This window comes from Paramisgurnus dabryanus, chromosome 20 (genome assembly GCF_030506205.2).
Source record: "Paramisgurnus dabryanus chromosome 20, PD_genome_1.1, whole genome shotgun sequence".
NCBI classification, from domain to species: domain Eukaryota; kingdom Metazoa; phylum Chordata; class Actinopteri; order Cypriniformes; family Cobitidae; genus Paramisgurnus; species Paramisgurnus dabryanus.
This window is the reverse complement of record NC_133356.1, coordinates 2,860,250-2,885,056: the sequence shown is the minus strand read 5'-3', so window position 1 is coordinate 2,885,056 and position 24,807 is coordinate 2,860,250. Positions and strand designations below refer to the sequence as shown.

General features: G+C 37.8%; 1 protein-coding gene across 1 annotated transcript in view; it reads right to left on the bottom strand.

Annotated features, from left to right (window-relative positions):
* Positions 1–315: 315 nt before the first annotated feature.
* Positions 316–24,807, bottom strand: part of golga7bb (golgin A7 family, member Bb) — a 33,343-nt gene continuing 8,851 nt past the window's right edge. The window contains exons 2-5 of the mRNA XM_065296036.2: positions 20,821–20,946; positions 20,122–20,274; positions 15,871–15,971; positions 316–7,181 (exon numbers count right to left, since the gene is read on the bottom strand). Of these exons, the coding sequence (XP_065152108.2) occupies positions 7,097–7,181; positions 15,871–15,971; positions 20,122–20,274; positions 20,821–20,946 (465 nt within the window). The 3' untranslated portion in view covers positions 316–7,096. The remainder of the gene's footprint in view (positions 7,182–15,870; positions 15,972–20,121; positions 20,275–20,820; positions 20,947–24,807) is intronic.

Below are 24,807 nucleotides of genomic sequence, written 5' to 3'. Positions count from 1 at the left end.
AAATCTTGTTACAAAATCTTGCAAACATCCTGGCATTTAGGGAAAGGGATGTTTATAAAAATGTTCTCTTGATACAGTACAGTATTATTCTTTTAAAGTCGGGCTCACACTACAGGATTTTTTAAATCCTCATCCATTATGAAATCTGGTTGCAGCACAGAAGAATTTTGACAGATTTTCTACTCTTAAATATGCTCACACTAGTAGTTCACACTACTACTAGATTAAAAAACCATGACACCTCACACATCATATCGGTTGCACTTTACATTATCTTATGGAGAAGCGGATGTGGAGTAGAGATTGACACATTTAATATTTTTATTTTTATTATTATTATTATTATTATTATTATTATTATTATTATTATTATTATTATTATTATTATTATTATTATTATTATTATTACTATTATTCATAGTAGTAGTGTGGTGGTGGTGGAAGTTGTAGTGATGTGGGAGTGGCGGTAGTGGTGGTAGTGGTGGTAGTGGTGGTAGTGGTGGTAGTGGTGGTAGTGGTAGTAGTAGTAGTAATAGTAGTAGTAGTAGTACTGTAGTAGTGGTACACTGTAAAAAATGATTGTGTCTTAGTAAATTAAATGAAATAAAATGAGTAAACTCTATTTAAAAAAATATATATATTGTTTTTTTTAAACAAAATTTTAATAAAAATAACAAAAAATATGAGTAATTTGAGTAATTCTAAATTAACACATTATTGCATAAATTCAACTTATTTTTATTATGTACAATTTACTTAAATTTGTAAGAAGGAAATTAACTTAATAATTTTGTGTTGAAACTAAATGAATGTTTTTAGTAGACATAACTAACTAGGCAGTGGACTTGTAGTTCCCAGCATGCTTTGCATAGGATGGCATATGGAGAGTAAATTTTGAAATTAAACACTATTTTTTATCTGTTTTAACCAAAAAGAAAGACGTGTTAGTGTTTAATGTTCATTTATCCTTTGAGATACATTTTTGAGTTGTAATAACTATAGATGAGTTGTTATAAAATGTTTTATCAACTATATTTTATAAGTTCTAGCAGTTCATTTCTTGTCAAGATAAATAATAGTAAGTTGAAATGACTTGTAAATCTAAGTTGAAAAATTTAAGGCAGCAAAGAATTTTTACTATTTTTTTGTGTAGTAGTTTACATTCTCTAGCGAGTACGCTAGCAGCTTTCAACACTAACCCACTGTTTATAACCGAGGTGTTTTCTCATAAGCTGTCTTTAACAGATGTGTTGTTCAGTCATGTTGTTGGCACAGTTTGATCTGTAAACATCTCTCAAGATAATATGAGCTAAACATCTGAACTGATCGAGGTCCTGGAGCTCTCAGATTCTCAGGAGGCGAAAATCGGAGCAAAAATCCTGTAGTGTAAACCTGGCACAAGTGCAATGTAACTATGTAACTAATGAAATATAATATATAAACAGCTGCTCGATTTTTAAATATTGTTCATTTAAATGTGTATATAAATACAGATAAACTTGTCTCTTTAGCAGCATTATGCCAGAAAGTTTGTGGTATTTCCAAAAGAAATACAAACAGTAAACGTAAAGTTTTACATCAGGAAGACATGATCACTTTTGATTCACTTCAAAGTGTTTTCGATCTATAGTACAAAAGTAGTATATAAGTATTTAGCAATATGAAAGATTTTTTTAACATACAACTATTTCTTTACACTTGTTCATCTTACGCACGCATGCACGCTCAAGTGTTTGATATAAATGAGAAGTGAATATTCTGGAAAACACATGGCATGGCACACATCAGCCACTAACAGCCTGACACTTCATATGAATAATGTATGACCTGACCAAAATAGCAAGCTTGTCCATATAAACACATGTTAATGTACAATATGTCTTTTTAATGAAACTTACATTTTTATGTTTTACTGATGTATGAAACAGCCCAGGGCCCTTTCAGACCCTAAATGTTGTAATGTAAATAAATACTCACACTCCATCATGACAGTCAAAATCCAACAGTCAAACCAAGTCTATTTTCAATTTGCAGCCAGTTAAAAAAAACTAAAAATCTTTTTTAAGTAACTTCTCTGAAAGCTGTCATCCAGTTAGCAGAAAAGTTTACCTAATATATCATATAATATAATTTATGAGATATACTGTGTATATATCATAAATGGCTCCATCGTTACACCTGTAGAGTTTTCGTTTACTCCACAGCTACACAAATACTCTCATGCATTATTTGTGCAAGTCATGTACAATATACAGCCGTCTCTCTGGCAGTCAGCGGTTGTGATGGATCAGCGCCAGGGTGGGTACTATCTCAACAGCAGTGAAACATGAAGGGACCAGGCACAGAATCTGTATGTCTGCTACAGTACTTAAGATCTCGGCTAGAAGCTCAAGAGTGAGTTTAGCACAGCCAGGTGGAAAATTGAAAATAAAAGTGGGAAAGAATGAATTTAAATGAAGTAGTGAAGTGAGTTAACATGCACGCATGTCTGAAACAAGAGTGGTTTTCATATTTGGAACAATGAACCTTTGAACAGAAATGCACAGCTTTCTTTCTATTTTTTTTAAGGGTGCCGTAGAATGGAAAACTGTATTTATCTAGGCCTAGATGAATAAGAAGAGCTCTGTACATGGTAAAGCCTTAAACATGATTGTTTCCTTCTTATGTAAACCTTGTGCATGCAAAAGACCGCTGGAAAATCTCAACATAGCACCGACCTGGACGTTACAGTCGAGATGTACGCCCCCAACATTAAATTAAGTACAATGTTGTTACAAATGCTAAAAACAAACTTGTGACTGCTGAGTTAGTGGCGCTATATGCTAGTTAATGCTATATGCTAGCGTTTAGGCTGAAGTTCTACTATTGGCGTTACAGTTACGTTTTGCAGGTCCATACTAAAAAAAAACACAAACTTACCACTCAGAAACGTCCATTAACAATCTCCAAACAATTGATTATTCCTCAAAATCTGATACAGACTCAAACATAAGATCTGTTTACACACACACAGAGCTACTGAAGGAGAAACAGCCAATCAGAGCAGAGCTGAACATTATTATTCATGACCCTTCCAAATAAGGTAATAATAGACAATTTTATTCTAAAGGCAAATCCTAGGGTTGTAAATTGACTGTAAAACTGTCTCTGGATCATTTTTGAACTTAATAAAGCCTCAAACCTTCTATGTAGATATCAGAGAACAATTTAACAGATTATTACAATGCATTCTTTAGCACCTTTAAGGAATGATTCACTCGAAAACTCAATGTGGTCTTTCATCCGAGAGACAAAAGATGTAAGGCACAAGGTCTGATCTGAAGTTTTGTCTACAATAAAAGGACTATACCAAAAAATATCAGAGCAACATAAGTATTCCGTATAAAACTTTAGATTTTGGGTGAACAATTTTAACACTGACTCTTTGCACTAACCAAAGCAGTACAATAATAATATAAGCACCATAAACATTTGATGTGTCCTTTAATATTGATATTAGTGGCTTATTGTCAATATGTTCATTAAAGGACTACATCCTTGCTTTACATTAATTCATCTCAACTAAGTATGTTTATACATTTCTTTTGAATTGAAAAAAATAAAAACTCCATTAAGTTGAAGTGCACAGGCCCGGGCCGTCCTGTCAGGCGAACATTAAATTCCTGCATTCATTGCCTCTGAGAAACCAGCAGGAGCACTGAAGAAAAATCTCGCAGCTCGTTCTGAACAGCTGGCGAGTCAATTTTCTCTGAACCCGATCAGTCAAAATAAACTCTATCTAAGGCTCATTTCCATCACTGACCTCCACGCTGGCTTCCAGAACAAGCACACACTGGGTTTTATTAAAAAAAGTAAATAAAAACATCTTTCTAAAAGGTCTGCTGTTTGCATTTCTGCTTCATCACATGAGACCAGAGAAGGACTTTGCTGAGCATGTTGTCCACAAAACCAACGACTGCTGGAACTGACATGGACAACTTGAACCTCGAGTACTGCATGGAGTCAGGATTGCCAGTGAATGAGACACTGCTAAATATGATTGATCAGGAGGATGAGGTTAAACAAAATCTAATTCAAGGATGGATTATGGAATGGCCTAAGGAGGAAAGGCCTAGTTAAATGTTTGCACAATGTGAGTTATACAAAATGAGATCTTTCCTGTACCTTCCTGAATTCTTTGATTTTTGCAAACTAGTTGTTGTACATTTATCTCCTGAAATGCATTCCCATAAGAGCAGATTTTATCTCTGAATTTAGCATATTTGCAATGTATAAATGTTTTTTGCTTCACACATAAAAAAATATCAAAATCGTGAACAGGGTTTCAAAGTGTCTAGACCAGGGATCTCCAACCTTTTGGTGAGCATGGGCTATAACAAAACAATCTGGAGAGCTACCTTTTGATATAGTCTACTCAAAACGTTTTTATTGTACTTGTTGGTTTTATTTTGTTTTACTTGTTGATTGTTTTATCATTGTTTAAAATGTTAAAGGGGTGGTTCAATTGTATTTCAAGCATTCTGAATATTATTAACACAGTTATAGGGCCCTATCTTGCACCCAGCGCAATTGACTTTGTCAGTGACGCATGTATCATTCGTATTTTGCACCGGCGAACAGCGGGTTTTTCCCTCCACAAACTAGGCAAACTAGGGAATGAACTTGTGCTCCCTGGGCGGTTCAGCGCAAAAATAGAGGCGTGTTCCGGCGCAAACCATCCCTGATGATATTTTGCAGTTTCAAAAAACAATTGCACCACTGACCAGAAAAAAAAAGTTTAAAGTCAGTGGCGCGTTGCGCGTGGTTCATTATGCTATTTTAAGGGCGCATGCTTGACCATAATGTATAGCGTGCACAACGCGCATACACTTTGCATCTAATCTACACAGATGCAACAGTTATTTTTGCAAATCATAAATTGTTACACTTAAAAATATTAATACACGAGATAAGGGGAATCATAGTGGTGAGCATTGTGGTGATAGTTTGTATTTATTGTGTGGCTGCGTTAAAAATATTATCATGCAAATAACGATTAAAATATTTTCATAAGTTTGTTGTGTGGCTGTATTACGTTTATTTTATGTAAATAATAATTAAAATGTTTTCATAAGAAACCTTAATGTATATAAACTTGATTTGTAAGATTACTTTGGGGTTGGACTGCTTGCGTTTCTTGGGTCCGATTTCAAAGCCCCCAAACCCTTTCAGCGGTGAGGGTGGACGCAGCGATGTCCTCTGCATGGGGTCAGGTCATGTGTGTAGGCAGATTCACCTCCCGTTACACGGCGTGCCCGATTTATGCTGGCAAGCTTGGGATTCCCCCGTCTCCTGACATCATTGTAGCGCTTGGCGCAACGATGGGGATGCCAGCTGATGAGACAATTGTGGCTATTTCCTCTCACGCCTGTTTAACCTACGCTGATTTGGGTGGGTTTCTCCTATCCCCATACAAAACAACTTCTCTGTCTTTGACTGCTCTTACAAGAACGTGGGTCTCCTCGGCTGTGAACCGCTCATGGCGTACGCCTGGTAAATCCGTCATAATAATAGCAACCCGCCATGGAACTTGCGCCCTTGCGTTTAAAGGGAATGTTGGCTAGCGTTCTGATTGGTTTATTTGACGTTACGGCCAAACCACACCTATGAATAATGAACCTACTTCAGACCAACCCCTTATTGATTTGCGCCCGGCAAAGTTATTTCTCACGCCGGGAAAATAGCAACAGCGCCCAAGATCCGCCCACAAACTCACTTGCGCTTTGCGCTTCGTACTTGCGTTTCAGATCGTTAAAATAGGGCCCATAGAGTTGTTTCCTCATGCTAAAGTGTCAAAAAAGCAGTTGGGCGTGTTACAGACTATTTCGATGCCGAATGCACTTCGCCAGGGTTCGTACAAGTTTCTGAAAGTTTTTTTCGATTTCAGGTCCAACTGACGTTTCAGGGGTTTTCTATACGTATCACTTCTTTATATGGGCACTTCCCCCGGAAAACCCTGCCCACCCGTCAATCAGCGGGAGATGCTAAAACTTGCAAACATCAGATCAGGGACACAGCTTGTTTAAATTCAAAACTCAACAATGGCACGAAAGAAGAAGTGTGTTTCTGGATGTAAGGAGAAGAAAGCCAGCATTATGGAAACAATGGATATAGTTTATTATCCGGGGTAGCAGAGGAGTTTTGCGTGTGTTTGATGCGCTGGATTTTCCCAACCGGGTCATGACGAGTTGCATGTGCTAAGTAAGATTCTGTCTTATGTTGGAAATAGGTGCATGCATATTATATAAATTACACAAACATGTAGTGAATCATAAGTTAAACAGTGTTGTATAGTGTTGCATGACTCGTACTTGTTCCTCCCGCAGTAGTAAAGTTAGAATCGATAAAGCTAATCTTTCTTTTATAAATCTGATTAAACTAAAGACTCTTCGGAGATATAAAGGATGTAATACTACTCTATAGGTACTCCAGATTAACATCAGAAATACAGAAACAGCGTGTGTTACGTGAGCTTTAACATGCATAAAGGAAGCCAAGCTAATATAAAAATATTTAACAAATATTAAAATTGAGGCTATAAATAGAATTTGCTTTGGTGGGCAACCCACAGACTCTGTGCACCATGTTGGAGACCACTAGTCTAGACCTTGAAATCTAGTTTAAGTGTTTTAAGCTTGTAACAATGTTTTAAAACCCAACCTTAATGTTGCTAGTGCCACGCTCTACTAAATGGCTATAGTAAAACACAGCTAGTCCCTTAAGAGGTGGTGACACATAGTCCACACAAATCCGAGACAAGGTAACAGAGAAAAATCTAAATGAAAATACCTGTGTGACGCATTCTGTCTATCATACTCATTTTCAGCATTCAGGGTGTCTGACGGAGATTGTGTCCCTCCCTAATGGAAATGCAGGGGAGGATGAAATAAAGAAAATGATAGGGGGAGGAGGGCTTCTGGCTTTGCATTTCTTTTAAAAGAGTGAGCGGTACTTTGCTTCTCTCTCTTTAAAATCTGGTGCTCTCATGTTTCAACATGCGGATTTTGGCCAATGTACTGGCCCCTCTGTACCCGTACCCCTGGTGCTGCTCCTCCAGTCATTGTGCTGGGCTGCTGGATGGAGAACTTGCACTGGAACTGGAACTGCTGGAGCCGCTGTCCTCGAATATTGAGATCTCGATCTACACGACCATAGTCAAGGGTTAAAGACTGGAGCTATGAGATCACAATAATGCTGCAAGAACCACAAGAACTAACGCAGTCCCATGCAACTTTATTAACATTTATAATATTGTATGGTATAGTATGCTATTATATGATGTAGCAGACCAAATATGATGTACTGCTATACCATGATGTACTGCACTTTACATTACTATTACTATTACTATTACTATTACAATACTATTATGTTGCATACTATACCACACTGTAATATATGCTTTCATATCTACTAAATCTATTTTGCCAACTTTTAAAATAGTACACTAGATTGCACACTAAAGCAAACAGACAGACTAAACCACAAATCTTTGTCTATTACCCTAAAAGTTGTTCCAGATGAGAGTTGGACAGCTGTTATCTCCATTACCACCGCACGAGAAAGCCAGAGTTAATCGGATGTTGAGAATATGTAACATATTGTTCAAATGTAGTAACCGCAATAATGGAATTAAACCCATCTTCCATTTCATTTTAATACACAAATTTTAAAACGTCTTTCCTGTTTGTTAAGGCAAAGCCCTGTGATGGATTACCGGTGGTCAGTGTGGATGAAGCTGAATGGCAGCTATTGTTTGTCCATTGCTCTTACGGTGACAGCTGGTTGGACTCTGCAGAACTGTGAGCTGATGATGGGCTGCCAAATCCAGCTGGGCTCATAGTCAGTGGGATGGGAAGCGAACAGCTTTGCCAAGCAAGCTTGATGGTCCATTGGATAGATTTTCATTTCCCAAAAGAAATCATAGAAAATGGGATCTTATGGGATCCAAAGAATACTGTGTTCCTGGATGCTCTTGAGGGTGTATTTACTGTCATGCCTTAAGACTACGGACCACTGTTGGGCCTAATAAATATTTCTGACACTGAGATACAAGAAGAGCTCGAGGGTTTCCTAAAGTGTGAGAAACAGCCTATGGCATTTGTTGAAATTTAGTATTGTGCAAAAGTCTCAGGCCATCATGCCAGCATTAGATTTGTTGTTTATGCAATGGTATAATGACCATGTATCATTATAAGAACACAACCAGAAAATGTATGCATTAAAAATGTTTCTATGCAGTAAAAAAAATGAATAAAATGATAAACTAAAGTTTCAAGTACTAACTCGGCGGCTGGTGCATAAAACACACACACTTTTTTTGCAAAAATCTGAAATTGCATTTTTTTTTGTGAAGGAATTTTGTTAGAGATTAGTTTCAGATTATTTTAAAATTTGTAAATAACGTTTTGGCTTCAGTTTTTTTTCATAAATTAGGTAATCATGGTATTGCAGATTAACATAAAAAATTAATCAGGAACACATTTTTATGCAAATTTTTTTCTCTTAATTGACGAGCTAAGTCGTCAATGGTGGGGAAAGAGTTAAGTGTGAGTTCCTTTTAAATTTAAGAAATAGCAGGAACCTACATGCTCACTTATGAAGGAAGTTTGAACACTTATGACGGAGGTTTGGAGACTTATGACGGAAGTTTGGACACTTATGAAGGAGGTTTGGACACTTATGAAGGAGGTTTGGACACTTATGACGGAGGTTTGGACACTTATGACGGAAGTTTGGAGACTTATGACGGAGGTTTGGACACTTATGAAGGAAGTTTGGACACTTATGACGGAGGTTTGGAGACTTATGACGGAAGTTTGAACACTTATGAAGGAGGTTTGGACACTTATGAAGGAGGTTTGGACACTTATGACGGAGGTTTGGACACTTATGACGGAAGTTTGGAGACTTATGACGGAGGTTTGGAAACTTATGACGGAAGTTTGGACACTTATGAAGGAGGTTTGGACACTTATGAAGGAGGTTTGGACACTTATGACGGAGGTTTGGACACTTATGACGGAAGTTTGGAGACTTATGACGGAGGTTTGGACACTTATGAAGGAGGTTTGGACACTTATGACGGAGGTTTGGACACTTATGACGGAAGTTTGGAGACTTATGACGGAGGTTTGGACACTTATGACGGAGGTTTGGACACTTATGACGGAAGTTTGGACACTTATGACGAAAGTTTGGACACTTATGACGAAAGTTATGACGAAAGTTTGGACACTTATGACGAAAGTTTGGACACTTATGACGAAAGTTTGGACACTTATGACGAAAGTTTGGACACTTATGATGGAAGTTTTCACACTAATGACGGAAGTTTGGACACTTATGAAGGAAGGTTGGACACTTATGAAGGAAGGTTGGACACTTATGACGGAGGTTTGGACACTTATGACGGAAGTTTTCAGACTTATGAAGGAAGTTTGGACACTTATGAAGGAAGTTTGGACACTTATGAAGGAAGGTTGGACACTTATGACGGAGGTTTGGACACTTATGACGGAAGTTTGGACACTTATGACGAAAGTTTGGACACTTATGACGAAAGTTTGGACACTTATGACGAAAGTTTGGACACTTATGAAGGAAGGTTGGACACTTATGACGGAGGTTTGGACACTTATGACGGAGGTTTGGACACTTATGACGGAGGTTTGGACACTTATGACGGAAGTTTGGACACTTATGACGAAAGTTTGGACACTTATGACGGAAGTTTGGACACTTATGACGAAAGTTTGGACACTTATGACGAAAGTTATGACGAAAGTTTGGACACTTATGACGAAAGTTTGGACACTTATGACGAAAGTTTGGACACTTATGACGAAAGTTTGGACACTTATGATGGAAGTTTGGACACTTATGACGAAAGTTTGGACACTTATGATGGAAGTTTTCACACTAATGACGGAAGTTTGGACACTTATGAAGGAAGGTTGGACACTTATGAAGGAAGGTTGGACACTTATGACGAAAGTTTGGACACTTATGACGAAAGTTTGGACACTTATGACGAAAGTTTGGACACTTATGACGAAAGTTTGGACACTTATGACGGAAGTTTTCACACTAATGACGGAAGTTTGGACACTTATGAAGGAAGGTTGGACACTTATGACGAAAGTTTGGACACTTATGACGAAAGTTTGGACACTTATGACGAAAGTTTGGACACTTATGACGAAAGTTTGGACACTTATGACGAAAGTTTGGACACTTATGATGGAAGTTTTCACACTAATGACGGAAGTTTGGACACTTATGAAGGAAGGTTGGACACTTATGAAGGAAGGTTGGACACTTATGACGGAGGTTTGGACACTTATGACGGAAGTTTTCAGACTTATGAAGGAAGTTTGGACACTTATGAAGGAAGTTTGGACACTTATGAAGGAAGGTTGGACACTTATGACGGAGGTTTGGACACTTATGACGGAAGTTTGGACACTTATGACGAAAGTTTGGACACTTATGACGAAAGTTTGGACACTTATGACGAAAGTTTGGACACTTATGAAGGAAGGTTGGACACTTATGACGGAGGTTTGGACACTTATGACGGAGGTTTGGACACTTATGACGGAGGTTTGGACACTTATGACGGAAGTTTGGACACTTATGACGAAAGTTTGGACACTTATGACGAAAGTTTGGACACTTATGACGAAAGTTTGGACACTTATGACGGAAGTTTGGACACTTATGACGGAAGTTTTCACACTAATGACGGAAGGTTGGACACTTATGACGGAGGTTTGGACACTTATGACGGAGGTTTGGACACTTATGACGAAAGTTTGGACACTTATGACGAAAGTTTGGACACTTATGACGAAAGTTTGGACACTTATGACGGAAGTTTTCACACTAATGACGGAAGGTTGGACACTTATGAAGGAAGGTTGGACACTTATGACGGAGGTTTGGACACTTATGACGGAAGTTTGGACACTTATGACGAAAGTTTGGACACTTATGACGAAAGTTTGGACACTTATGACGAAAGTTTGGACACTTATGACGGAAGTTTGGACACTTATGACGGAAGTTTTCACACTAATGACGGAAGGTTGGACACTTATGACGGAGGTTTGGACACTTATGACGGAGGTTTGGACACTTATGACGAAAGTTTGGACACTTATGACGAAAGTTTGGACACTTATGACGAAAGTTTGGACACTTATGACGGAAGTTTTCACACTAATGACGGAAGGTTGGACACTTATGAAGGAAGGTTGGACACTTATGACGGAGGTTTGGACACTTATGACGGAAGTTTTCACACTTATGACGGAAGTTTGGACACTTATGAAGGAAGGTTGGACACTTATGACGGAGGTTTGGACACTTATGACGGAAGTTTTCACACTTATGACGGAAGTTTGGACACTTATGAAGGAAGGTTGGACACTTATGACGGAGGTTTGGACACTTATGACGGAAGTTTTCACACTAATGACGGAAGGTTGGACACTTATGAAGGAAGGTTGGACACTTATGACGGAGGTTTGGACACTTATGACGGAAGTTTGGACACTTATGAAGGAAGGTTGGACACTTATGACGGAGGTTTGGACACTTATGACGAAAGTTTGGACACTTATGACGAAAGTTTGGACACTTATGACGAAAGTTTGGACACTTATGACGGAAGGTTGGACACTTATGACGGAGGTTTGGACACTTATGACGGAGGTTTGGACACTTATGACGGAGGTTTGGACACTTATGACGGAAGTTTGGACACTTATGACGAAAGTTTGGACACTTATGACGAAAGTTTGGACACTTATGACGAAAGTTTGGACACTTATGACGAAAGTTTGGACACTTATGACGAAAGTTTGGACACTTATGACGGAAGTTTTCACACTAATGACGGAAGGTTGGACACTTATGACGGAGGTTTGGACACTTATGACGGAGGTTTGGACACTTATGACGGAGGTTTGGACACTTATGACGGAAGTTTTCACACTTATGACGAAAGTTTGGACACTTATGAAGGAAGGTTGGACACTTATGAAGGAAGGTTGGACACTTATGACGGAGGTTTGGACACTTATGACGGAAGTTTTCACACTAATGACGGAAGGTTGGACACTTATGACGGAGGTTTGGACACTTATGACGGAAGTTTGGACACTTATGACGGAAGTTTGGACACTTATGAAGGAAGTTTGGACACTTATGAAGGAAGGTTGGACACTTATGACGGAGGTTTGGACACTTATGACGGAGGTTTGGACACTTATGACGAAAGTTTGGACACTTATGACGAAAGTTTGGACACTTATGACGGAGGTTTGGACACTTATGACGGAGGTTTGGACACTTATGACGGAGGTTTGGACACTTATGACGGAAGTTTGGACACTTATGACGAAAGTTTGGACACTTATGACGAAAGTTTGGACACTTATGACGAAAGTTTGGACACTTATGACGAAAGTTTGGACACTTATGACGGAAGTTTTCACACTAATGACGGAAGGTTGGACACTTATGACGGAGGTTTGGACACTTATGACGGAGGTTTGGACACTTATGACGGAGGTTTGGACACTTATGACGAAAGTTTGGACACTTATGACGAAAGTTTGGACACTTATGACGGAAGTTTTCACACTAATGACGGAAGGTTGGACACTTATGAAGGAAGGTTGGACACTTATGACGGAGGTTTGGACACTTATGACGGAAGTTTTCACACTTATGACGGAAGTTTGGACACTTATGAAGGAAGGTTGGACACTTATGACGGAGGTTTGGACACTTATGACGGAAGTTTTCACACTAATGACGGAAGGTTGGACACTTATGAAGGAAGGTTGGACACTTATGACGGAGGTTTGGACACTTATGACGGAAGTTTGGACACTTATGACGGAAGTTTGGACACTTATGAAGGAAGGTTGGACACTTATGACGAAAGGTTGGACACTTATGACGAAAGTTTGGACACTTATGACGAAAGTTTGGACACTTATGAAGGAGGTTTGGACACTTATGACGGAGGTTTGGACACTTATGACGGAGGTTTGGACACTTATGACGGAAGTTTGGACACTTATGACGAAAGTTTGGACACTTATGACGGAAGGTTGGACACTTATGACGGAGGTTTGGACACTTATGACGAAAGTTTGGACACTTATGACGAAAGTTTGGACACTTATGACGAAAGTTTGGACACTTATGACGGAAGTTTTCACACTAATGACGGAAGGTTGGACACTTATGAAGGAAGGTTGGACACTTATGACGGAGGTTTGGACACTTATGACGGAAGTTTGGACACTTATGACGAAAGTTTGGACACTTATGACGGAAGTTTTCACACTAATGACGGAAGGTTGGACACTTATGAAGGAAGGTTGGACACTTATGACGGAGGTTTGGACACTTATGACGGAGGTTTGGACACTTATGACGGAAGTTTGGACACTTATGAAGGAGGTTTGGACACTTATGACGGAGGTTTGGAGACTTATGACGGTGGTTTGGAGACTTATGACGGAGGTTTGGACACTTATGACGGAAGTTTGGACACTTATGACGGAGGTTTGGACACTTATGACGGAGGTTTGGACACTTATGACGGAGGTTTGGAGACTTATGACGGAGGTTTGGAGACTTATGACGGAAATTTGGACACTTATGACGAAAGTTTGGACACTTATGATGAAAGTTATGACGAAAGTTTGGACACTTATGACGAAAGTTTGGACACTTATGACGAAAGTTTGGACACTTATGACGGAAGTTTGGACACTTATGACGGAAGTTTTCACACTAATGACGGAAGTTTGGACACTTATGAAGGAAGGTTGGACACTTATGAAGGAAGGTTGGACCCTTATGAAGGAAGTTTGGACACTTATGACGGAGGTTTGGAGACTTATGACGGAGGTTTGGAGACTTATGACGGAGGTTTGGACACTTATGACGGAGGTTTGGACACTTATGACGGAGGTTTGGAGACTTATGACGGAGGTTTGGAGACTTATGACGGAGGTTTGGACACTTATGACGGAGGTTTGGACACTTATGACGGAGGTTTGGACACTTATGACGGAAGTTTGGACACTTTTGACGGAAGTTTGGACACTTATGACGAAAGTTATGACGAAAGTTTGGACACTTATGACGAAAGTTTGGACACTTATGACGAAAGTTTGGACACTTATGACGAAAGTTTGGACACTTATGACGGAAGTTTTCACACTAATGACGGAAGTTTGGACACTTATGAAGGAAGGTTGGACACTTATGAAGGAATGTTGGACACTTATGAAGGAAGGTTGGACACTTATGACGGAGGTTTGGACACTTATGACAGAGGTTTGGACACTAATGAAGGAGGTTTTCACACTAATGACGGAGGTTTTCACACTAATGACGGAGGTTTTCACACTAATGACGGAAGGTTGCACACTTATGATGGAAGGTTGCACACTTATGACGGAAGGTTGCACACTTTTGACGGAAGGTTGCACACTTATGACGGAAGGTTGCACACTTATGAAGGAAGGTTGCACACTTATGAAGGAAGGTTGCACACTTATGAAGGAAGGTTGCACACTTATGAAGGAAGGTTGCACACTTATGAAGGAAGGTTGCACACGTATGAAGGAAGGTTGCACACTTATGAAGTTTGATATTTCGCAGGTTAAAAATCAATACAACCTCACGTTGTGTCAACCACGTTTACACGCTGGCTCCAAACATTTGTCCATCATAAAATTTGGATTGAGTGTTTTGACAATTCAGAGCCACAGTACAAGTGAAAATAAATAGAATATCATTATAGCTTTGCTAAAACAGCAAAGCTGGCGGTGGCCTAAGACTTTTGCACAACACTGTATTAAAAATTCTGCATTTTAATATTTGAGTTTTTTTATCTATTCTGCAAAGAGGGAAACCTTCAAACCAAAATAATAACTGATGTAGACTCTCTGGGCAAATGATGTGCAGTCTCCACCGAATGACAAATATTTAGCCAGACTCCTAGCCTTGACATGAGCAATGTTTCCCATCTTATTAGATGTGTTGCTTGGAAACAGTTGAAGTTTAATAACTTTTCCCTTGCAATGAAATGAATTTGCGAACTTATGAGTTTTCACCTAAACTTCACTGGAACCAAATCTGACATTGATGTAATAGATGCAGTTGATATAACTAGATCACTTTTCCCAATGAAATCCCAGTGAAATTTAAAAACAAAATGTTCAGAATGTCTGGCTCAGAATGTTGGCTTCAAATATAAACACTAACATTTAACCTGCTTTAATCTCTTTGTCTTGACAAACTTTTTTTTAGTTATTCTTTAATCAAGAAGCAAAGTTTCTCGCCCCAGGCACTTTTTTGGTTTCCCGCAGTGTAACTACAACCATTATGCAGGAATACAGAAATCAATGCCAAAAATTAAGGCAGATTTTCCTTTCTGCTCTATATTAACATTACAGTGTCACCTCAGTTGAATGGCTAAGGGTGATGAGATTTTCTTTGTGTATTATGTGATGTTCATTAAAGGGACATTTATGAAACAAGTGTGACCTCAGTAGCCACACAATTACAACAGTGTTGACTGGTATAATGCTTTGCCAAACCAAACATAACCATCATGATTTTTAGTGGGAAAGAACGGGGAAAAAACGATGGGAAAATATTCTAGCTGAAAGTGACAAAAGAAAGTTAAACAAACAGGAGCAAAAACCACTACTGGATCATATTCAGCCCTTCAAATTAATGTCCATTTAAAAAGAAACCGAACAGAAAAAACATCAGGTTTTTGTAAAGGATATCACTCTCATGCCTCTCTCGATGGGGTCTGTCAACAGCAAACCTCTGGGTGCATAGATCTTCTCATTTTGCTCTTGGACATACATGCTGATCTTCTTCAGGATCTATAGGGTCAAAGAAAAGTCAAACTCTGTTTACTTGAGACATTAGATTTTTCTTGCCATTTGTTACATGCAAAGATGTTATATTACAAACATTAAGCTGTCACTCAATAACCCTGTCATTGGTGCCTATTTAGAGATAATGTGTAGGGTTTGAAAATGTCACTACCGGTGTTGGGAATTTTACCTTAAAAAGTAATTCATTGTAGTTATAAAAGTAACTATAAAAGTAACTAATTGCCCAACCCATTCTCATGAAATGCGTTTAAATAGCACGCAGTGTGAAAAGTCATGCAATATGCCAAAATCCAATTTTGCGTGCATATGAGACGCCAGTTCTTCCAGTTCACTTATACGGTGCATCTTTTCGTGTCATTTTATTTATCAGTTTCTTTTTTGTTTTCTGTCTTTTTAACTATTTTCACTTGGGTTTGGGGTTAGATTTGGGATTTGGTTTAGGATGTCATTTCTTCATGTTTTGTCAATTTTTAAACCATGGTTGCTTGGAGTTGGGGTAAGAATTGGGGTTTGGAACGCTACCTTTGAGCTCGTTGAACATGCCATCTCTCTGTGGTTGCGGGTATGTGCGACTCTGAGGGACTGCTAAGCGAGAACCAGGCTGCCTGTGAATGCCTTAAAACAGGGATGGGGATGAGGCCCACAGCAGCAGCACCTGCTGCTCATTGAGAAGAGAGAGCATATGTGCTTTCGCATCTCCAAAAGTCTCCAGCCATGCCAGAAAAGGTCGCTAGATTTGTCATTAAAGTGGTCTAGAGAGTTGCTAAATCTACCGACAAAGTCACCAAGTTGGCAACACTGCTGACTTCTTTTCACACTGCTCAGACTGTGCATGTGCTTGTGTCTAAAAAAAAAACATGCACCACTTGGCCTCTGGTTGGCTAACGATGGAAATTAAGCCAATCATCATCATCATCAGTTATGTGGTTGTCCCACCCCCTCTAACACACAAGCGCACACCAGAGAAAAAACATTGCAGGTCCTGCTGTCTGGCTGAGAGAGAGCCTACTCGGGTGAAAATCGCTTCAGTGAGATCAATTAAAGTAACAAGCAGCATTTTATTGTCAGTAACAGCATTACAACGGGGGAAACTGTCATTTATTTGATTACTGGTCACTAAAAAAAGCAATGTGTTAGTAACCCAGTTTATTTATAACGCCGTTATTCCCGTCACTGGTCACTACAAACAAAGTGAAACTATCTTGCAGACATACGAATGAATCTGTAAATTGATATCATCAGTTTTGTAAGGCTTGGGTTTAGGGGTTAAGTAAATCTCATTATCTAGTATTAAAACCGTTGCATCTATGAGAGGTCCTCAATAACTTAACTTCAAAGTTCTGTGCGTGTTTAAATTGAAGTTCATGCTGTAAATAGTTAGGGTCATTTGCAAACACAGCATAGATGGATAATACAGGTTTAAATGATGCTGGTTTATTTATTTTAACTATTTAAGTGAGTGCCGTTAAGTTCTGCTATGTTTCTCAGCCCCAGTGGGGTGAAACTGTGCATCACTTCTTTACAGAACTGACCATGAACAGAGGAAAGGATGCATGCAAAACAAAAGCAACTTGATGTTCTGACTACAACAGCTGTGTTAACCTGCAGAGTCCTGTAACACTTTAGCACTACATAACTAACCTTCACCTTTAGTCTTGTTTCTCCTTTCTATATTGTACACTGTCTATATCTTGTGTTACTATATATACAACAATGTGCGTACTGTGTAAACTACCTTGTACCCCTCTCTATATACAGCCTATATTGTAATTCCCAGCAAGCAATTTTGCATTAAAAAACATTACAAACTCAGCCCAGACCTCTAGGCTGAAACAAGGCAAAATTAATATAAAAAATAAATAAATAAAATTAAAAAAAGTAAATGAAACCAAACACTTTGTAGTTATGTTGACTTTGCTAAAATGATGGAATATCAAATGCTATCTCATGGCAATTTGTACGTATTTTACAAGGTGGCTAATTTATATAAAAGAGCACCTATTGTCCAATTCACATCTTTTGATTTCCTTTGGTGTGTAAGTGTGTATTAGTACATGTTAACGATATGCAAAAGGTACAAGCCCCAACGTAAACAATGACGTGAGTTATCATCTCCAACGTAAATATTTTTTCTACAACAAACACACGGATTGTAGGCAACAGTTTACTTCCTGGGCCTGTTGACGTAAACAGGGACACAGCACTTTTCAAATTTGTGTGTATTAGGAAGAGAGTATGTGGAAATGGTATGTGTATGGTATGTGGAAAATAATGTGTTTTTTAACCATAAACCACGCAAACACTATATTATACCAAATACACAAAATAACGTTGTTTTTATCAATGAAATTGGTGCTCTTTAATTCGTACGACCTCATTTGTACACTTTCCCTACGCTTTTTGCCACTATGACAGTAGTGGTGGCGTTTCGTTTTTGTTTTTTGTTCATGATAATCATATGTTTTTATATGATTCACTTAATACAAAATTACACGCATTAGCCAACTCGTAAAATACGTAAGATTTTTTTGAGAGATCAGGCTGAAATATCATACATCTCACAAGTTATTTTGGCAAAATCGACACATAACCAAAGTTTATTTTGGCTATAAAGTAGGTTAAACAGAGCTAGACTATATGGCATCTATAGTTAACCTGTAAATTAACTTTATGTAAATGTACTTTTTTTTGAGAGTAAATGTAAAGTATTTTTGGTGCTGCTGTTTCAACACAATTCTTCTTAAGTTGTAACTTGTTAACCTGTAATTTCAGATTTTTTAAACTTCAACTTTTACTGTCTCATCTACAAAAAAAATAATTTAATTCACAAAAAGATAGGGTAATAGTTCACATCTACAGTATATTTTTTAACTTGAGCCAATGAAAACAAGCAAAAAAAGTATATTTTTCTTTTTGAAGAAAGTCCATTATTTGTAATTCTAGTGAAAAATTAAGTTGAAACAGCAGCACCACGAAATATTTTTTCCAGTGTAGACAGTGAAGTGACCGCTATCGATTGCTGGGATTATGCGAGTATCTGGCAAACGTGAGTGTCTCTTTTATCATAAACCCTTTAGACGCGTCTGCAGCAGGCATTTATTTTGACAAGACACGTGATGCACACAGGATCTCTCGCCGCACAGAACACACATTTAGAAATTACGAACCACACACACACGACGGGCTACATACATGCTGTGACAAAATCATATTTATGTTTAAACAAAAACATTTGCTTTTGTTAAAACCATGACTAATTTGATTCGACATATTATTAGTCTTATAACTCCTCTGTGAATCAGATGAAGGTGCTTGTAACAGGTTGAGATCCACTGCAGTCATTTTCTGTTTTACAATCTTGACACGGCACTGCAAGTTTTAAATCTCCGTCTCTGCTGCCCTGACTTGTGCAATCGCTCATCTTTGAAGAAGATGCTTATCTGGCTATAGCCTGAAGCACGAGGGATCTCATCCGTGTCCACTCATGTGTGGCCTGCCATCAGCTGGAGCGACAAACAAAGCTGAACATCTTGGGTGGGTGGATGGATTTCACTGAGCTTTGCAATAAGGTGGAACATTTACCGTCTTGAGTTTACAAATAATTTTGGGAAAACCTGAAGTGACCTCAAAAGTGGCACAGATGTGGCCAAGCATGGCCGTCATTTTTCCTGGCAGGAACTTTTAACTTGATGGTATATCTTGGTTGCATGTTGGTTGACGCACACCTGTGAAGTGTAATTAGTCTTTCTTTAGAAGCGTACAACAGTATGAATGCCATGTTGTGATTCGGTCAGGTATGCCCACTGGTGGACAGGTGCTCACCTCAAGGGAACCATTGTCGGAGTCGGGAACATTCACGTCCTGTATATCAAAACCTTATCTCGACTCCTATTCAAAAGTGATTTCCATCTCTTTCTGTGTAACTGTGTGTGTGGTCAGAGTCGAATGAGGCGGCACATCAAAATGTTCGCCGAACTTTCTAATGTTTCGTTTCTTTGAGAATTCTTGGGTGAACGGTTATGAATGTTCCTCTTTGATCTTCAAAGCTTTCCATGGGTCAGGTTTAGATCTGAGTTTGCATGTAGATAAAGATAAAATGTATTGTAAATGAAGCAAGATGAGACTATCTCAATACCTTTTCATAGCGTGTCTCCATGCACAGGAAGATGATGTAAGCCGTAGCACAGGCCAGACAGCCTTCCAGGTACGATGGGCCGCTGATCTTCTCGGCTTCTGAATAAAAGCAGTTGAGGGTCTTTACGGTTTCTTCAAACAAGCTCCTTTCGATCTGCATACAACAGTCAGACTCAACAGTGTCAGCTTTACAATAACAACGAAATATTTGTTGTGTTGATGCTTTTACAATCATACTTTCTATAAAACAATTTAGTAATAGTTTCCCAGACAAGTAACAAAAGGTTGAGATCCACTGCCTTAGTATACCTTGAATGAACTTCAAGTTGGTTTGGATTATGTTGTCTGACAAATGCATCAATGTAAATATAATCTAAATGAGCATGGATTTAAGCCGTGTTTATTTTAAAACCTTAAAATGTGACTTTTGTTTCTTTATGAGTTTAAAGAATGTGCAATGCCTTGTGGGATATGCAACCACAAAAATGACTGCACGATACTGTACATCCAAACCTTTTTTTACACATGAAAACCTTTCCTCTACCTTCCTTATTTATTTTCATACATTAACATAATTATCTATGGATGTGGATTTCTGTTTATTGGTGTAAAGTTCTTAGATTGTCTCAGATTGTCATGGAGCCTGTGGTTAGTAATGTTCTTGTATTCTTTGGTTCTGGATCTGGAGAAACAGACTTACTCTACTGTCCAGCTCTGCGGGAAACTTGGTCTGAAATTTGCAGACGGTGCCGTCACTGTAATCTCTCTGAACGAAGACTTTGGTGGCCAGAGATGCGCTGTGACGCAACTCCTGGAGGTTGTGAAACTACAAAGACATCAAAAACAGTCAAGAAAAGCTGTAGACTGAGACGTTGACAGACATATTATGTAAATCTATAAGAAGGCATAATGACTGAAATAAAAATGGACTTTGATTTTACAGTATAGTCATACATACTGGGGTTAATGAAACATTGGATGCGTTTCCATTGCAGATTTGCGCAAAACTTTAGCGTTATTTTCTAAATGTTGATAAACTATTGTGAAATGGTGTTTCCATAAACTGATGATATGCAACTGAAACAGTTTTTCCTCTTGCAATAAGTCATTTCAAACTGATGTTGGTAGGTTTACTAATATCACATCCACCACACTAAGCAATATTTTTAATCGAAGGAGACGTAAGAGTATTAACATTAATGCCAAGGAAAACCCCTTCGCGACAACTAATAGATGTTTCTTGGAGGTAACAGTAGATTATTTTAAATCAAAAGAGATGTAGGAGTCTTTATTCAAACATTATTGGCAAGGAAAGCCTCTTATACTTAAAGCAGACACATACTGAGGTGTTTCTGTGAGGTTTTAGTTCATACTGAGTCATGGTGACCTGAAAATGCGAATAAACTCTTTCCATTGCAGTTTTGCGAAATGCATCTCTTCTGAATTGCCCTAAAAACCACCTTATGCGAGCATAAAAATGTTTTTGCCACATACTTTTAGAAATTGAGGTGTTTCCATTGGGCGTATTTTCAATTTGCGTAATTTGAAGGGTAATGGAGCTGCAGCTTATTGTCCCAAATACAAAAGGTTTTGTTTACCAAACCATTAAAGCTGGCATTTGTTGACATATCATAATTGGGCAGTGCATCTGTTATCCATGATGTTTATCGCTCAAAATATTCTTACATTTATGATAATGATTTATCTATTCTCACGATTTTTCTTTTCAGAACAAAGAAAGCTGTGCGAGGTTGAAACAGCATGAGGGTGAGTAAATGAGCAAACTATTGCTTTAACAGATCCAGGCTCACTGTTTTATATTCAGTGGCAAACATCACTCACAGTTGCAGTCACATTACTGTCATTCCTGTATTTCCTTGATTGCAAAAACAGTTTGAGTTCTTTCTGGGCCATTCCACTGAATTGCCGTCTTTGGCATGTTGTAACAAAATTGAAGTTCATTTTTATCTTTTTTAACACTAAATATAATAGCAACACACATTATTTTTTGAAATGTGTATTGGTCAATCTCAGGTAACTAGTTTATTTTTACATGCTTTCTTAATGGAGGTATTTTGTTAACAGGACTGAGTTTTTAGCATAGACTTACTGTAGCAAATACATGATACAATATAGCTGCATTAAATACTGTATGTGCTAAAAGCATGAAGACACTTAGCAAATTCTAGTGATTTATCATTTTTATTTTATTTTAAAATAAACCAATAACATCAAAGAAAAAATATGGGTAACATGACTGAACATTAATTCAGTCATAGCTTCAATATTATAAAATATACAGAAAAGAAAATGAGAAAAGTGACTTTTGATCTTTCTCTTGAAAATTTGACTTTTTTTAAATGGGGAAAAACATGTTTGGTAATATAACTTAGTGAAATCCTGAGGGTATCACTAAAATCTGCATTTTATCTAAAATAATGACTTTTTCAATGGTAAAAAAATCTTAAAGCAAAGATGAGATATAGACCCACACAAAAATGCAAAAAAATCTAGAGTATTCTATGTAGTTTTTATTCACCCCGGTCTCACAAAATTTTGTGATAGTCACGTAACGTTTTGATTATTTTTTTCGTGATATTGTCACAAATTTCCGCGTTTTTTTTGTGATCGTATCACAAATTTCTGTTTACGTGTCATTGTCATGGATTGGTTCCTATTTTCTTACCATTTTCGCTTCAGTTTAGGGTTAGATTTACATAAAATGACACCCAACCCTAACGCCAGGCGACAATGGTTTAAAAATCAGAAAATATACAAAAATAAATCAGAAAAAAATTGTATAAACCAATACTTAACGTGACATCCTAACACAAACACCAAATCTAACCCTAAACCGAAGTGACAATGGTTTGAAAAAAGGACAAAACAGTTGAGTAACTAATACGTCGCAATGACACGTAGACAGAAATTTGTGATATGATCCCGAAAAAACGCAGAAATTTGTGACTATCACGAAAATAGAATCAAAAAGTTACATAACTATAACACGAAATTTTGTGAGACTGGGTAGTTTTAATTAATGTTTTAAATTATATAGTTTAAATGTGGTGTCATGCAGGACAATTTACTTAATAATAAAGTGAATTTTAAAGTTAGTTTTTCTGCATTTTTATACATAACGCGTAGGGACAGTTTCCCGGACATGGCTTTTCCTAGTCCCAGACTAAAATGCATGTTTGAGCTGCCTTAATTTAAAAACACCTTGCACTGACACATCTTATATCAGTGTTGTTGTTGTGACTCAAGATGCACACACTTTATTGTTTTTTTGTACAAGGTTTGTTTGTAAAAACTACTTAAATGTCCTAATAACTAAGGCCTAGTCCTGGATAAATCTTAACTCTGTCCAGGAAACTGTCCCATAATGTCCTAGGGACAGAAATACCACAGATTCGGTGGAATGGCCCTTCTATTGCTAAAATACAAAGTTACTCTTTTAGTCGGTGTTGAGCCATCTTAATAATGGACATAAGACTTCATAAATGGACATAAGACTTTATGTATCTTATGCAAAATATCGTCCCTTTGTAAATTAGATGATTTCATGCATGGTACACTGTCAGAAATAAATGATCAAAAACCTAGCTGTCACTTTGCACCTAAACAGTTCATATTAGTACCTTAGTTACATGTTGGTACCAACCCAGCAAGCAATTAAGGCTAAAACAAGGCAAATTTTAAGATGCCAGTAATAGACGTCTAATAATAACAATACTTTTGCAATGTAAAAGAAATGAAAGCACACACCTCGAACACTAGTTGACTTTGCTTACATGATGAAATATCATACATCTCCAAGTTATTTTAGCAAAAATGGCATGTAACCAAATTCAAGTTTATTTAGGGTAAAAGTGGGTTATTCATAGCCAGATTATACTGCCCTACAAAGGCTAAGTGCAGTTACTACGCAAACACTGAAACCAAGAAAATGCCCTTAAAGTTTTTTTTTTTACACCAGGCAGTCAAACATGTTACTGCAATTTTGGCACACACCTTTCTCTGAAATGGGACAAAATTAAACCAGGAGACTTTGTCACAAGACACAACAGATCTCACAAAGCCCATTTCAACCCTCAATTTTTACCAAATGCATAGTTAATTCGCTTTGGCTTTGTAGGGCAGTATATTGGTTAGCCGTTTATTCACTGTCTTGGTTTTTGCTTGTTAGGAAAGAATTCATATTATTACCCCAGATCTACATATTTGTACCTAAATGGTAGATATTAGGACTTTTTTAAAGAGTACTGGAGACCATTTTTGTCTGCCTGTATATTTCAGTAAATTCTGAATCTCACGCTGTTATTGACTTGAAAATGGCTTTGTCTATCACTAGAACAAATGCAACGTATTGCCTATTTTCTGGCTAAAATCCCACTGCAGATTATCTGTAATCTTATCTGGTCACATGACTTTCCAAAACATAGTAAACTATTCAAACATGTAAAGTCATCTACAAAGTTTCAAACTTTTGAGTTTGAGGACTGTAACCTTTCGTAAAAAACATTTCCTATGTTTGAAAACTCCTCCTTTAGGGGTGTGCTTCTTATATAGCTAAAATAATCGCTTAGAGATTTGGCTCTGTGATTCGCTCTTTCTTAAAGGAATCAACACATTTTATTTACAAGTGGACTTTTGCCCCATGATTTCCAGAAACTCTGTGAGATGA